At 33.2% G+C, this 17,371-nt stretch overlaps 3 protein-coding genes across 3 annotated transcripts in view; 2 read left to right on the plus strand and 1 right to left on the minus strand.

Moving 5' to 3' along the window:
* LOC126750303 (cyclin-L2) overlaps positions 1-5,278 on the plus strand; it is a 45,949-nt gene extending 40,671 nt beyond the window's left edge. Inside the window, exon 7 of the mRNA XM_050459880.1 lies at positions 4,601-5,278. Within this exon, the coding sequence (XP_050315837.1) occupies positions 4,601-5,165 (565 nt within the window). The 3' untranslated portion in view covers positions 5,166-5,278. The remainder of the gene's footprint in view (positions 1-4,600) is intronic.
* The window catches only part of LOC126750305 (uncharacterized), a 219,661-nt gene that overhangs the window by 139,477 nt on the left and 62,813 nt on the right, over positions 1-17,371 (minus strand). The gene's annotated exons all lie outside the window — the stretch shown is intronic.
* Positions 11,560-16,955, plus strand: LOC126750308 (mediator of RNA polymerase II transcription subunit 21). The gene is made up of 4 exons (XM_050459884.1): positions 11,560-11,843; positions 11,897-12,007; positions 16,467-16,571; positions 16,624-16,955. The coding sequence occupies exons 1-4, from the start codon at positions 11,802-11,804 to the stop codon at positions 16,804-16,806; spliced, it is 441 nt and encodes a 146-aa protein (XP_050315841.1). The 5' UTR covers positions 11,560-11,801; the 3' UTR covers positions 16,807-16,955.

Raw genomic sequence — 17,371 nt, forward strand, 5'->3', positions numbered from 1 at the left:
GACGGTATTGAAGTAAAAGGAAAAAATTCTGTATGTAAATTCCGTGTTCAATATAAACTAACAGGCCGATGAGTTTGAGCATGAAAATGAGTTTTATAAACAAATATGGATCTGCATGGATTTTCAAACTCATTATGATTGGAATACGGAAAATCAAATGTAAAAGATGTTTTTTTTTGTCAAAATTCTCAATGACTTTTGTGGTTTTTTGAAGATAAAGCAATAAAATAAAAAAAGATTGTATTAGTTGGAACGTTCGGTACGTTTTATGTAAGAATAGAATTTTTTGAGAAAATTCATAATAACTATCTTACTATTGCATTTGTTTCAATGATATATTTTTATAATATATCTAAGTTGCAATAGGCAAGTCAATTTTTAATTTTCATTGCAATCTGTAGGTTTGTCTCATTATATAAATAGTAATATAATTTTTAAAAATACTGTTTTTTCTATAAATCTCATTTAAAAAGATCTTCTCTGTTTGTGGAATTCTGTACGAATATTTACTTTCTGATCAATGATTTAACAATAAAAAACTATCATTGAACAAAACTATCAATACAGGTTTCCATCTAGATACAGAACGTATTTACCAACTAGATTATAGTCATAATTAAACTTTTTGTTCCTCTTTTTTAATTTTTTTGATGTTACTAGACAAACATCATTTAGCTTCATTTTAGATAACCTTTGGCAACTTTTTCGTATTTATAAATGTTTGATAGGCACATTTACAGACATTCAAACACATTTAATCGGTCAAGTTCAAATGGTAAAAAAATGATGCTTATTAAAACAAATTTTGGACATTGTATCTGTTAATATTCAGGAAATATATATTTCCAACTACTAGCGAGCGCCGTGAATCAAAAACTGTTGTATAACTAAGGTAAGTGTGCCAAATATTGCCACCTTAACGCTTAGTTATAAGTAATTCTTAAACTGTTATTAATAGGTGAGTACAATTTTACGCACGGGTATAAAAATGCATTGTTTCCAACATTATTTTTTATTTAAATCCAAAAACTACATATAAATTAAATTAATGTAAGTTTTTAATGGGGTCGACAATGGCAATATTGGGATCACCAGACCTCCTATTATTGCCACCCCATGTCAATATTAGGAACTACAGAAAAAGTAACAAATTATTCTAAGACAACAAAAATTGATAACTTAAAAGATAAGTAAACTTTCTTATTGCGATCTTCAGTCATTATGGAACTACAGATTAAAGATAGAACAAACAGTTAAAAAAAATTAAGAACAGTAAGGACAAATAAACCTTTCTTTGTCATTTTTAGTTAGGCCTACACAGGCTTCATGAACATACGAGGGTCAAGTAAAAAGTAAGGTTCCCACATTTTTTTCAGGTGTAAGACATTTTTTATTGAAATTGCGAATTACACTATCTGAAAGCTTGGTCTCTTAGCTACTTTTCTACATAGTCGCCAAATTTTTCTACACATTTTTGCTGTCGAGAAATCCACTTTTGAAAACCTGCCTCTAAAACCTCCGCCGCCAACCCGTTGAGGTACGTGGTGACTGCATTCTGGAGCTCTTCGTCCGTAGCGAAGCGTTGTCCACCCAGGTGTTGCTTCAATTTCGGGAACAAGTGGAAATCGCTCGGTGCAAGATCAGGGCTATAGGCAGCTTGCTCCACGATTTCCCAGCCAAATTGTTCGATTAAGGCTTTGGTGTTGCGAGAGACGTGTGGGCGCGCATTGTCGTGATGGAGCCTAACGCCCTTCGTGAGTCTTCCTCTCCGGCGATTTTGGATGGCTCTTCTGAGTTTCTTTAGTGTCTTGCAGTATTTTGTTTTAGTAACTTCTTGGCGTTGAGAAAACGGATCACTGCCCGGATCTCGCACCTGGCGGTGACGGCGATTGCGGGCTCCATCTCGAACGGCTGTCAGGCCGGCACTGAGCGTCGTAGCGACTTCCCCGGCCGCTAGGAATGAACAGGGGGAACAGACGCACACGGCGGTGTTGCCGGATTTCGCCTAGCAACACGCGCGGCGGAGCTACAGCGTTGGGAACCTTACTTTTTACTTGCCCCTCGTATTTATAACAAACTATACACAAGCGCATATCTTCTTTCCGGCAGGTGTGCCCACAAAGAAAACAAAACCACGATTTTTTCGGTTCTTCTGATTTTTCCTTCGATTTCTTTTTGGTACCACTCTTTGCTTCTCTGACAACTTTGGTTGAATCCAATTTTGATTTTGGCGCGAAAAGATCTTTGGTAACTTGCTGGGCTTTACTGTTTAAAGCCGGCTTCCTTTTTACTGTAGGTACTTTGATTTCGGGGGTAATGAGCAATCCAATATCTTTAAACGAAGTATCTAAGCATTTAGAGTCGGGTGTTGAGTCCATATTCTGATTAGAGTTTATGGTTTCCTCTGTGATGGTATCATCTTTTTTATTTTGTGGCAGTTTAGTTAGTCTCTTTACATCTTTTTGTTTTTGTATTAGTTTATTTAATGGTATTTCATCGTCATCGCTGCTTTCATAGTTCCCAATAGCCCTGGTGTTAAGTTTCTTAGTCTGTGTAGTCTGTTTTTTGTTTCGACTAAACTTATCTTCTAAAACTTTTTTTTTCAAATTTTCCAAAGGTTCATTTTTATCGGATATATCGTCAAGTGAATCATCGTCAAGACTAAAATCCGATAGTGATTCGGTATCTGTGCTAGAAATGGGACTCTTCTTTCTTTTTTGAAGCGGTTTTTTTAGTAGTTGATATCCGCTTGTACTCGCGTTTGCGAACTGAACCGCAACAATTTTCTTTGGCACTTGATACCCGCTTGTACTTGCTTTGTTTTTGTCTGCAGACTCAATTGACCTGCAAGAACTTTCCACGACATCTGATACACCTTGAGAATTATTTACTACGTCGTTTTCTTCTCTGTGGGTGATCAAACTTGGTGCATAAGCCTCTTCAGGTATAGCCTCTGGTCTAAATGGATATATACCGGTGGCTTTAAAACCAGAAATAATGTTTGATGGAATCATCGCTTTGAACCAAACGGGAGTAAAAATTTCTCCAAACCTCATTTTCGTAATTGCTTTTCCAGGGTTTATCAATAAAAACTGCAAAACTTCTTGATCCCAAAACGTCTCAAAACTTTTAAATACAGACTTGTCCATGGGTTGCAACTCATGTGAAGTGTTGCTTGGAAGACAAAATAAAGTTATGCCCATGCGGTCTGCTGCATCAACTATAGAAATATCAAGGTGACTTTTAGCCCCATCGAATATTAGTAGTGTTGGGCCAGAATTTTTGAATGAGGAAAAATGAGTAAGCCATACAATAAAGGCTTCACGTGTCATGCTTCCTTTATTTGTGACAATTGCTTTTGAGCCAGGTGGCAAGTGATCAGACCATTCCGGTTTTAACCTTTGTCGTTTAAAAAGGACAAAAGGTGGTACTGATTGACCCAGTGCGTTTCCACAACCTACAATTGACACATTTTCCCCATGCTCGGGTGCGGTTAAATGTACGCGCTTTGCCCCTTTTCTGGCTAAAACAATTGGTTGCTTATGAATTGTCAATCTGCACCCTTTTTCGTCCATATTATAAATGTTACCTGGTTTGTCAAATAACTTTAGCTTTTTGATGGTTTCTCTTAGCTTATGAAAGTAGTCATCAACGATTGGCCTATTCATTTTTTGGGCTCGCGCCATATTCATTTATTGAGCTCTTCGTTTCGATACGTCCGGATGCCTAGTTAAGAATAACTTGAGCCATTTTCTACCAGCCCTATTCGAGATTTTAGAAAACGGATTTGAAATGTTCTTTGCTGTTGCATAAGAAAATACACTTTTCATTAAAATCTTGCTTGTTATAGGCATTCCTACCTCAGCTAGTCTGTGGATTGTTTGCACTTACTCATTTTCTTGTTCTGTAGATAATACTGGTGACCTTTATTATACTGGTGAGAATTTTGGGTTCTATGATAAAGGCCTAGTGTTGTACGAGGTATACTGTATTGCTTGGCAGCAGCTTTGATGGACATTCCATTCCCTATGGCTTGCAACGCTGAGCGTAGGTCTTCTTCTGACCACTGAGCTCTTTTTCTTGGCATTCTACAAAAAAGTTATATTTTGTTCCTAATATTGCCACTGACAATATTAGGAATACTTAGTGATGGCAATATTAGGAACAAATGACGTAAAGAAAAAAAAATACATAACCTAGAAACACATATAAAATAATTGAAGCAATTTATAATTCAAGAACCATTGGATGTACTTACATGTGCTTATTGAAAAAAATCCAGAAAATATTAGGTTAGATTGTATTACAATCAACGTAAAATGTGAACTTGTTTATAACGCGGAGAAGAAAAACAAATAGCGTGCTCTTACGTCTGACGAAAGACATAGACTAAACCTTTCGATGGCAAAACAAATGGCCGACAAATCAAACTAACTTTTGGTGCTGCCATCTAAATTTTAGTCTCGATACTGGCTGAGTAAGGAGGGGTGGCGATATTAGGAACAATGGCAATATTTGGCGCACGTACCTTAATAACTGTTGCCTACACTTTCTAATTGAATTATTCCTTGACAAATTAATAACGTTTGAAATTTTTCAGTCGTTCCGGTAGCCATATGCCTCCCCCGGTAAATGACAAACGATCACGCTCCAGATCGCAAACCCGATCCCCGGACAGGAGACACGCCAGTAAAAAGGCGAAAAAATACAGAGCAGACCGATCCAGAACCAGATCGCCCAAAAACCATAAGAAGAATCACAAAAGAAAAAGCTACTCTAGATCAAGGAGCGATTCTCCTAGAAAATCGAGAAAAACTCGGGATAGAAAGAGAAGTAGATCGTACAGTAACGATCGCGACAGTAAAAACGATCGTTACATCGACAGATACGACGATCGCAACGACAAGGACAAAAAATATAGCACTAAAGATAAATACAAAGAAGACAGAGATAGAGACGGTCGGCACGAAGACCGAAGGGACTCGAAGAAGTACGAGAGAGAGCGAGAGGAGAAAAACAAAGAGGATAAGTATGCTAGGGAGGACAAGTACTCGTCGAAGGATGACAGTAAGGAGAAATACGCGTCAAAAGAGGAAAAGCACAAAAAGTCGAAGCACCGAGAGAGATCGAAGAGCAGATCGAAAGATAAAAGGAGACGGAGTTAATTTTAAGAGAGGGCTACTTTTTTTTAGGTATCATATATTAAGATAAGATGTTTATAATATCGTGAGTTGTACATAGTCTTTGGAATTAAATTATATTTTGTCTTAAAGTTTTAGTATTTTGTTTTTTTTAATGCAAAATTAGTTATTAGGTTTGTTCTCGTGTATTTTTAACTATTCCAACAATATAAAATACAATTTCCATACGAATGTCAGAGATTATACACAAACAATCATTTAGCGGGTATGTTTATAGTAAGAAGATCGGCGTTGATTGGCTACATGAATTCTCTGACACTTGGTTTGAAATAAATCCGAAAACGTGAAGTCTGACGATTGGAAATTCGGGCAAGAATATCCAACTTCTGATTTGAAGTTTCTGTCCGAACGCATTTTACTCTATTGCGCATGTTTATTTGTCGAAAACTTGTTTCTTACTGCTGTAACAACAAACTTATTGAGGTTATGGTCGTGTTAAGGTGCATTCATAATCAATCCGCGGTCCAAGTGTAAATTCGGCATATTACGGCATCGTGCTTGTACGGTTTTCTACTGCTGATGTCCGTTTGTCGGTACTCAAAAGCAGAAAAAATGTTAAAAAACACCGGTGTTTACATTAAGGAGGATCTCACTAAATTACGGCTTACTTTATTAGACCGAGCAATAAACCTTTTTACAAACAAATTTGCGTGGGTGTCTAGTGGCAATGTTTATGTCAAAGCAAGTGATGGTTCGGTGCATCGTGTAGTCTCGGAAAGTGATTTAATCAACCTTAAAAGCAATGTTGGGACTGAATAACTTAAGAACAAGTCCGAAACATCAGGTACTTTTTTGGTAATATATGATTGGCTTACTAAACTCTTTTTGTTTAACTTTACGACAGACTAGTTTTTTTTTTCTTTTTGTTTTGGTGTAGGTGTAGCTATACTCCTTATATTTATTCTTTATTATTATTAAACTAACTTTTTATACTTAGGCATATACGTAGTTAGATAGTTTCTTGGCTAGTTTTTTTTTTTTTTTTTTTTTTTTTTTATAACCAGAGAACTTTAGCTTTTATTTTATACAGATATATCAATTTATTAGTGCATAACTGGTAAGTAACTAAATCTGCAACAACTAAGTATATATTATTCCTAAAAACTTATAACTAATCGCAATATTTTATGTCGTTAAAAATTGCACATATTAACTGTAGGTCCCTGCTGGCTCATTTTGAGGGTTTTAAGAATGATTATTGTAAAAAGGACTTTAGCCTGATTGCAGTCACCGAAAGTTGGCTTAGTCTTAATATTGATAGTAGTGCAATACAGATCAGTAATTATCAATTGATAAGAAATTATCGTCAACATCTTAGGGGTGGTGGTATTGTTGCCTATGTCCGGAATGGTTTATCATATGAAATTATTTTATCTGAAAGTCATGATTTTTTTGAAAGTTTATGGGTGAAAATTTTTATTAGTAAGGAGCCATACATTTTCGGCATAGTCTATAGGCCTCCAAGTTCAAATATTCAGAGTTTTTTTTTAACTTTAGAGGAAACACTAATTAACATTTTTTCAAACCATGTTGGCATTTTGAAATCTGGCATAATAAGCTCTACATTTTCTAACCATTTTGGCGTTTTTTGTGAATTTAATGTCACGGAGTCTATTGTACAACCGCACATTGTATCTTATAGATCCTTAAAAGATATAAACCTAAACAACTTTCAAGAGGATTTGGAGGCTATTCCATTTCATTTAAAATTTATTTTCATTTTAAACAATAACTTACTCAAATTGTTCGACAAGCATGCTCCTATTAAAACTATAGTTGTTCGAAAAAAAAAGATTCTCCGTGGCTGACAGATATTAAACTATTGCAAAAATTAAGAAATAAGGCATTAAAGGATTTTAAAACAACTAAACTGTCAGCTAAATGGAATTATTACAAACAGCTTAGAAACTATACAACAACAGCGATTAGAGTGGAAAAAAGGGCTTTTTATAGTGATAAATTTGAGAATTGTACATACAAGGACAAGTGGCGTGAACTAAGAAAAATATTGCCATCAAAGCAGAAGCAAATTACTAAATCTTTTGTAAATACCAACAATTTTAATTCATATTTTATAGATAGTACAAGAGTGACAAATATTGATAATTGTGATGAGTTAATTAATTTTTATGATCAGAATGCATTACCAACCTTAAATAAGTTTTCTTTTCATCCCACTGATTATAATACTATTTCTGCAACTATATTACGTATTAAGTCTAAAGCATTCGGGGTGGATAATCTTAATATTACGTTAATTCAACTATGCTGTCCTTTTATTATACCCTTTATTTTACATATTGTTAACGAGTGTATTAATAAAAACTACTTTCCCAAATGCTGGAAAGAAGCCTTTGTGTTGCCATTACCGAAAGTGCATAATCCAACAGATTTTAGTCAATTTAGGTCTATCAGTATTTTACCAACGTTTTCAAAAATTCTCGGGCGCATTCTAGACTCTCAAATTCGTTGTTTTCTTAATAATAATGATATTTTACCACCTAAGCAATCTGGATTTAGAACAAATTATAGTTGTACTTCGGCTATGGCGGACGTTATTGATGACGTAATTCGGGCTAGGGGTGATGGTAAGATTTCTGCTCTGGTGTTGTTGGATTATACTAAAGCTTTTGATTTCGTTAGCCACTCAATTTTAAAGTCTTTGTTTCATTATATTGGTTTATCTGATGCTGCTACTAATTTAATTGCCTCTTATTTAAATAATCGGATTCAACGTGTTAAAATAGATAACGAAATATCTGATCCTTTGGCAGTTGAAAGTGGTGTGCCTCAGGGTAGTATTTTAGGACCCTTGTTTTTTATCATTTACACGTCTAGATTTTATCTTCAATTAAAGCATTGTGCCCATCATTTTTACGCAGACGACACGCAGTTATATTATTCATTTTTACCAGGAGATTTTAAAATGGCTGAGTTTAAAATTAATCAGGATTTACAAGCTATTTGTGATGTTTCTTCAAAGCATTTATTAAAATTAAATCCTTCGAAGTCATCTATAATATTCATAGGTAATCGAACTAATGTAAATAATATTTTAAATCGTATAAACATTAAATTGGGGGACGAAAGAATTCCAGTTGTTGACAAATGTAAGAGTTTGGGCCTTATAGTAGATAATAATATTCGTTTCAAACATCACCTGTCTAATATTCTTAAAAAGGCATATCTTGCTTTGAAATTAATTTATTTGCATAGACACTATTTAAGTAAAGATATTAAGAAGCTTTTATGTGATTCATTGGTCCTTTCACAATGTAATTACTGTGATGTAGTGTATGGCTGGTGTCTTGATTATGAGGATAGGGGTAGACTGCAAAAGCTCCAAAACTCTTGCATTCGCAGGAGAAACCGCATTTCCCATAAACTTCACGAACTTGGATGGCTTAATATGCATAATCGAAGAATTGCTCATTCTTTAACATTTTTTTATAAAATTTTAATATATCGTAGTCCGCCCTATCTCTATCAAAAAATAACTTTTAGAAATGATGTACACCATTTAAATTTAAGAAGAAATACTATTATCATTCCGAGACATAAAACACAGTTATTTAAACGATCGTTTTCTTACAATTTTGCTTATCAAATTAATTCTTTAAATTTGGATCCGGACCGATTATCAATTTCTTGTAATACTTTTCGTAATAGGATGACTGTACATTTAATGAATCAGCAGGGTATATAATTTATGTTCTTCTTTTTTAACTTTTTGGATGGTTGTTTTCTTGAGTAATTTATTACAATTTTTGGTATTGGGATCATTTTATTTATTTATTTATTGTCTGCAAAAATTTTTCAATTTTTTGTTATTTAACAAAAAATTTAATCTGTTTTTTGGGTATTTACAATGTGCATTGTTTTGCTTGATGTTAAACTGTCAAATTTAGAATTTAGAACTCTTATATGTAGGTTTATTAGGTATATGATTAAAGAAAAAGCTGTATTTAATCAGTTATTAGTTAAGCGTTACTGTTAATGAGCCTTAATGAAATTACCATTTTTTTTAATGAAGTGTGGGGCCACAATGTTAAAGACCAGAATCTGCCATGGCAGAATTCTGAATTTGTAGGCCTTTTATTTGCGTAAATTTATTGCTAGATTTTGTAAACTTGTATTTTTTTTGTTTCTTCTATGCAAATAAAAAATATTTATTATTATTATTATTACTATTATTAAAAGCCGTTCACAATAGATTTATATATTTAGTTTGGCCATTCTGTAATTCTTCGATTTTTATTATTATTTCGTTCATGTTTTTTGGTCGGATTGTGTGCACTTGTATTTCTATTGTATTTTTAAGCAATGACAACTTTAAATTACGTGATTTATTATGGAGATTTAGCAGAGTGAATTTATTTATGAGTTTTTGCTCCAATGTGTTTCGAATTATAGGCCTATTTATTATAAAGGATATAAATCCCTTATGCAAAAGAAAAACTGTTGAAGGATTTTTGCATATTACAAGTCACTTTGTACTTAAAACATGATAATACTTACAAACTACATTTTAATATAATTTAAGTTCCTGAAGTAAAAGCTCGATTTAAATCCTTATGAGAAAAATATAGAAAGGAACTTGCAATAGAAAAAAAGCTTAAACGAAGTGGAGCATCAGCATGTATAAGGCCTACTTGGAATACCATCATTTTTTTAAATATATGTGTAAATGTAAGCAAGAAAGTGAGAGACCTACCCGCAGACACATTAGAATATGTACCAGGTCTAAGGAGAGATACTCAGGTCATCAATCCTCATCAAAAATTAAAGGGAAATAATTGCTGATATCCACCAAAATACCATTTCAGATAAAGAGCAGGTTACATTAGATAAAACTTATCTCTAAATATTACACCAACTTAATAATATAATCATTTCACCTGTATGTATAAGTAACACTGAAGGGATTGAGTACCTTTGGCATATTAATTGGCTTCTTTTTTTAACAGCAAAAGTGTCAAGGCAATATGCAACAAATATAATGATTCTCTCCTTTATCCATATTTTAATTTATTAGCTTCGAACTTATTTTGTCTCACTCACTATTTACGGAACATGACAACAGGATAATTCTCAAGATTAAATTAAAACAAACATAATTATAACATGTAAAGGCACCTTTACTTGTCCCCACTTTTCACAATTGACAATAAAAAGGATTTATCAACGTTAACAAATTAATTTGTAATTCCTGGACGTATTTAGGAAATGATTTTACTGCGGTAAAATTAAATTTTTAATAGTTGCTTAAAGGAGAAACCTTACAAAATGTTTGTTAGCAATTATGCTTTCCCTGCCCCACCACGATAACATTTGACAAATAGTTACATACGCAAATGTCACCTGTCAACTTCCATTGACACCTCGGTTTTGTAGGTTATATAACCTATAAATGATTGCATTTTTAATTTAATAAAAATAAGCATTTTGTTAGTGAAAATGATGAGGAAAACCTTAGAAAATATACATCAACAATTAATTACGCATTCCTTGTTCTTCGGTAATAACATTGGACGAATGATTAATTTGACAACATACAAAAATGACATCTGTCAAACTTGGTTTCCCAAAGCCATATTTTAGCGAGTAAGCGTCTTACTGGGTTGCCTTACAATGTCTTAAGCGTTACGTCATTATATGGTTGCGCTCGAATGACGTCATGTCTAACAGCTGTCAGTCTAAATATTAGTAAATATTAGCTATACCTTTCATCGGTATTGCATTCGCTTTGGAGACTGACCTAAACCATGAAAACACCCATTTGTCTAAGTTTTTAAAACGTTTTTAGTCTAAATACTAAACTAACTAAATCTGATCTCATACATTTTAAGGATCAGATCAAGAGGAAATACAATAAACAAAAAAGTTACTGGCTTAAACATAACCTCACTCATATTTTTTTTCACACAGAAATAAACCCAAACTAATCAAAAATCAATTTAAAAAAAATACCCGCAACCTCACCTTTACGTTCTTCACTGTATTTTTTTGCAAATCTATTCGCTCTTTTGATTATTTATTATTTTCTGCATTTTTATTTGGTTTGGATGTCTTAACTGTTAATATATATGAGACATTAATATAAAATAAATAAAACTAATACTAAGAAATATAATGCTTCTACTCTAAAAAAATATCGAAAAATTGATATAGATATTTATTGTTTATTATTGTTTGTATAGCTTCCCTTTGACTTTGACATATCGAGTTTATTAGCGGTCTTGAGAGACCGCTAACAAACGCTTAAAGCGCCTTATACGGTGACGTCATGACTTGATCGCTCGAATGAGATGTCTTAAAGACGCTTAAAACCGCTTACTCGCTAAAATATGGCTTAAGTTATATAACCTAAAAATATTTGTGTTTTTAATTCAGTGAAAGTAAACGTTTTATGAATGAAAATTATTACAAAAAGGGCTTAGATTATATTTTTTAATCGCCAAATACCCAATTCTTCAAAACATAACCCTTAAAACTGGCTTGCCCCCAACTCAAGTTTAAAACAGATGTGCGTCCTGTCATTACAGTTTGTTTACATTCGATGGTGAACCGTTTTCGTATTTTGATATTAATAACAAAGAGATGGCCGATCGTTTGACTCAGCTCCAAGACTGCATCAACCAGGTAACCACAGAAAAAACCGAAAATTCTAAAATATTATCGATTCGTGCTTGTAGCAAGCCGAACATTTTTGCAACAGCATAGGACTGCTGCAAAAGTATGCACCTCCAAGCAAATTTCCCAATTTTGATCGGAGTGGGTCACAGACTCCTCAGCAGCAAACTCAAGTAAGTTTTTAGTAAGGTCAGGGTCAATAGTAACGTAGAATTTAGTATAAATACAGATCCTAAGTGTTTCTTTAACCAGAAGAATAATTTAGATATAACTGCTCAAATTTTCTTATAATTAGTCTATCTGGAACTGAACATATTGCAAACAATAAAAGCAGTTTTTTTTTAGTTTTTTTAAACCATTATTAATTTTAATTCATTTATTGTACTTTAATCAATAAAACTTTATAAATTCAAATATTTTGATTATGATAAATTTTTTATTTACATCCCAAATTTTGTTCCGTAAAATAATTTTGAAATTTATGTTCTGGTTATTTTGTTGTAATTAATAAGAAGCCTTTGTAAACCGCAGTTATCATATTATGTCTTATATGAATATGATTAATTAGAATAACCTGCATTTATGAGATTCGAAAGGACTGTACCTCGAGAGAAAAGTATGTAATGACATTTACTGGTATTCAAGACCATATTATTAGCGGTGCACCAACCAGCAAGTCTATTTAAGTCAAGCTGAAGTTTGAGGCAATCATCCAAATTTGAAGCTCTACAGTAAACCCTAAGGTCATCCGTAAATTTTGGATAGTAGCTATTCATGAAACAACTTTCTTTGGGATCCTTGGGGAATAATAGATGGAGTCTGTACTTCATTTGATTGAAAATTGCACAGTTTACAACTATCTGCCTGTGGTTACATAAGTAGGGTACTGGTAAGGCTGTAGTTGCTTAGTTTGCTTAACAAAATTGCATGATTGATGTGGTTAAAAAGCTTTATTGAAGTCCGTATACACTGGATGTACATGACAACCCTCCTCAAAAGACTGGATAACAAACTCAGTAAAAGTGAGGACATTCAGCTCAGTAGACTGCGTTGACATAAAACCAAATTGTCTGTCATTAATTACAACACCAAGATGATGCAGCAAAATACCATAAACAATCCTCAAAAAAAGCTTCAGAATAAAACTAAGGATACTTATTGGTCTATAATTCCTTGAGTGCTGTCACCAGACTTTAAGATGGGCGTCATAAAGCTAGAGCAAAGCAAAAGTCAGGGAAAACACCTGTCTTTAAAGATAAATTGAATAATATAAACAAGATAATAAAGCTGCAATGCTTTAAGAATATAGAAGGTAACCCATTGCGGCCAGGACCCTTGCAAGCATCCAATGTACTCAGCTCAGAATAAATTTCAAATTAGTTGTAACTTCATTTACAGATACTGAATTGTTCCAGTTAGGTGGTGCATTGCTATACATTGTGAGTACTTATAAAAGCTCACCCATTTACAAAATGTGCAATCATTTTCATATTTATGCATGTGATAATTTGGATTAAGCCCTTTTAGTTTTATATAAATTTACCAAAGTTATTGATGATAAACTTTATGCTTCTATGCCTATATATTTTAAGTCACTCCTTATTGTTAGCATAATAAGATATTTTGGTGTTCTTTTTTTCTTTCTATTCTTTTTTCTGTAGTGTTAGGTTTAATTGTTTTTATTGCATTTGAATATGCATATTTTTCTTCATATATATTGTTGTCTGTAATTGGCCCTCATGCTGTTTATTCTTAATAAATAAATATGAGTATAAAAAGTAACTCCATCTATACAAGTTATCACAATACAAAACTTTAATTTTCGATATACCACAATCAAATAATATTAGTTGCTACTGGTATCGTAAGTATTATTTATTTATTTATTTAGCAGTTTATTTCCAACAGGCAAAGCCCAGTTAACGGGAAAATCTACAATTAATGTTTTGAAAGTGTAAACAAGTATTAAATTACTATAAATTAAATAACAAAAAGAAAGAAAAATAGGGAAAACTTAAATTACTATAGTAACATCATGTATATATCAAAATTAAAGGAGATGTAAATTAACATTAGAATGAACAAAGAAAGGGATTCATGGGACAAGGGAAAAAAGGAAGAGAAAAGGAATTATGGTAACTGTTGGTTTGTCAGAGACAAAACTAGAGCATGCAAATATGTCACAGGTTGATGATACTGAATTAAAAATTGTGCACATTTGATATACGGGATCCTGAAACCTAATGTTTGTTCTGGTGCGATCTAAAGCAAAAGTGATATTTGCTCTAGAAGGAAATCGTGGTACATGAAATAGAATATCGTTCAATCAGAGGAGGAGAATTTATTTGATTATTGACCAACTTCCATAAGAATGTTACAAAATTAATTGTTCTCCTCATGGCCAGAGATTGCAGATTAAATCTATTTAACATCAGATCATGATCATGTCCCCTAACAGGATATATTCCATCCTCACGAAACATAAGAAACTTTAAAACCCCTCTCTGATCACTCTCAATGTAGCCAACATGGCATTCATAGAAAGGACACCACACCAAGGAACCGTATTCCAGTCTTGATCTAACAAAGGAAAAGTACAATAGTTTGATTGAGTTTGAGTTGTTAAAGAGTCGGCTATTTCGAATGACAAAACCCAGAAGTTTCAACGAGGAGGTCACTGTCTGTTCAATATGTGGCACAAATGTGAGCCTATTGTCGAATACAACCCCTAGATCTTTAATAGAAGTACTTCTACAGAGGATTTGATTGTCTATATTGTAATTAAAAATGTAATTATAAAGAATTCCTAATAGCTTGTATATATGCTGATGATATTCAGATATATTTGTATTATAGTAATACTACTGCTGGTTCTAAAATTGTAGACGAAATCAATGATCACTTAATGATCATTTCTGAATGTGGAAAACATAATTCATTATTAATTTATCCATAAAAACTGCAATTCATCCTACAGATCACTAATCCTTTCAATTCCCAAGTATTTAGACACTGTGGAATATAATCAACTTAAGATACAAAAAATACAAATCAGTTGTGCTCGGTATGTCCCCCTGTGTGTTCCCCTTAGGAAACATATAAGTCAAGATGTTATAGAATTAAATAATTTCAACAAGTGTATATGAGGCATAAAAATAGTCAAAACTTATTAAGTTTTGTAAATATTTACACGAAGTTAATATCAACTATTTACTATCTGTAAACCATAAAACTCAGTAAATATCCAATAGCAGGCGGTTAAACCGATGAAGCTATTGCTTATTCAAATATTGTTGCTGTTCACTAGGCACTATTGTGGATGATCACTTCTGCACTATGTTTTAATTCCCTGTTCAGATGGTTCTTAAAAGCATTGACACTTGTGACAGTCACAGTTTGCTCTGATAAAGAGTTCCATGGATAAACCAAATTTTTTCATTGAAGCTTAGCGGTCCTCTCTTTGTCTAATTTCTTAGAGTGTTCATGAAGTCAAAGTCGAAATATACTTTATTTACTAAGTTTACAAACTTATGCTAAGAGCTTCCTAATCCTAGAATTTATAATACAAGTATTTATTTGGTTATACAGGACAAAAACAGAATACAGAATCGATTTTGATTGTACATATTAGAGCAGCTTAGAAGCATATTTTATATAAACAAAGAAAAAACCAAATAATTTTTAATATTAAAATGAATCGTTAAAAAACTCTTCAATGCTGTAGTAAGCTTTTGGTAGGATTAATTTCTTTAGTTCTCTCCTAAACTTTTTAAGGTCTGTAACAGTCCTAATCGAAAAAGGAACATGATTAAATATTTTACGACTAATAAATATAAAAGAGTTTCTCGTAAGTGAGGAGGTGGGGATTGGAAGAGATAAGTTGCCTACTTGACGAGTATTATGACTGGTGCAGGATGGTGGACTTACGGACTTATGTATGAGTATTGCAGTTTCCAATATAAAGAGTGAGAAAACTGTTAAAGATGCAAGTTTTAATTTCGCTGCAAAATGCTTCCAATTTCACAATTATTACAGTATTCACTCATGTTTAACCTCTGCAGCCTCTTTGGGTAAGATAAGTCTTATAGCTCTATTGGTTTTTTTGTAACTCTTCTTTGTACCTGCTCCGATATCTCAATATCCTTGATGTCATAAGGATTCCACACTGTAAATGCATACTCAAGTTTTAGTCTTATATAACTTTTATAGAGCTTCCTTATCATTTCAATTGAGCGGTCTCTAAATGCTTGTTTAATAAATGAATTGGCTTTTTTTGCAATTTTCATAATGTGACTGTGATTTTAAATTACCTGTAACTATTACTCCCTAAATCATTTTGCTTAGAAATAGCTATTAAGGTGTGTTATTTACCTTGTATTCTTCCTTTGGGTTGTTTGGTCCAGTACTGTGACATATCCTTGACCATGTTTTTACTTTCCGAAGATCTACTTTCAGCCGCTCTCATGATGTGTAAGAGGATTTGCATATATTTCATTACTATTACATTTATTTTATTTCTAGTTTATTATTTCGCAATTGTTAAAAAAATGCAGTGCGGATCTATTAACTATTGCTTTTTGTATGACATGAGCCAATAAAAGATCTATATTACATAATATATTTCATCGTTAGGAAGACTACGTCCAACTGTTCACCACACTGATTCCAAGATGTGCTAAAGACATCGACACCCTTATAGAGTCGTTGCCCAGTGAGGAAAACTCCATTGAACTACAGGTATCAAATTAAGAACCACTAATTATAACTTAATTGGATTAATTGGTTTTAGTTGTCCAGTTTGAGACAGTTGGAACAAGAAAACCAAGAAGCCGCAGACCGGTTGGATGCAGTAGTAAGATCGGGACAAGAATTATTGGAGAAAATCCAGGCGGCTCTCAGTGATATCGCTCAGGCCCAATTGGACATGCAGCATCTCAGTAAAGCGGCAGGGATGGGCGGGAAAGTGGAATGATTGAGGGGGATAAGGAGAGTGAGACATGCAAATGTTCAGTGGACAGTTGATGAAAGTTAGTGAGTGGCTATTAGAGTGTAGTTAAAGTTATCGTGTATTTTTTTGTTTTAAAGAATATTTTGGAATAGATTTGAATAAAAATGTTTTTTTTTTTTTTTTTAATTGTGTTATGGCTCACCGTAAAATGGGGTGAATAGAAAAAGTTTCGGCCCTTTCCTACTCTGTTGCTAACATGGAAGTCACCTTTTTGACAACAAAAAATAAGGAATCTACAGATCTCGACTTGTAAAGGGTGTCCCAATAGGAACGCACGTTTTGAATTGCGCAGCATTCTTTTTTTATCGCAGTGTCAAAAAAAAAATAAAAAGAATAATGTAAACAGTTTGCGATTAGTAGCCATGGAACGATATACGGTCAAACAACGAATTATTATTGTTAAAACACACTACAAATATGGAGAATGTTTTGCGGAAACAGTTCGTAAATTGCGGGGCATTTTTGGTCGACACGATGCACACAGGCGAAATTCGGGGAAAAGCCGGCCATAAATCGGAAATACCAACTT

This window comes from Anthonomus grandis, chromosome 2 (assembly GCF_022605725.1).
Source record: "Anthonomus grandis grandis chromosome 2, icAntGran1.3, whole genome shotgun sequence".
Lineage (NCBI taxonomy): Eukaryota > Metazoa > Arthropoda > Insecta > Coleoptera > Curculionidae > Anthonomus > Anthonomus grandis.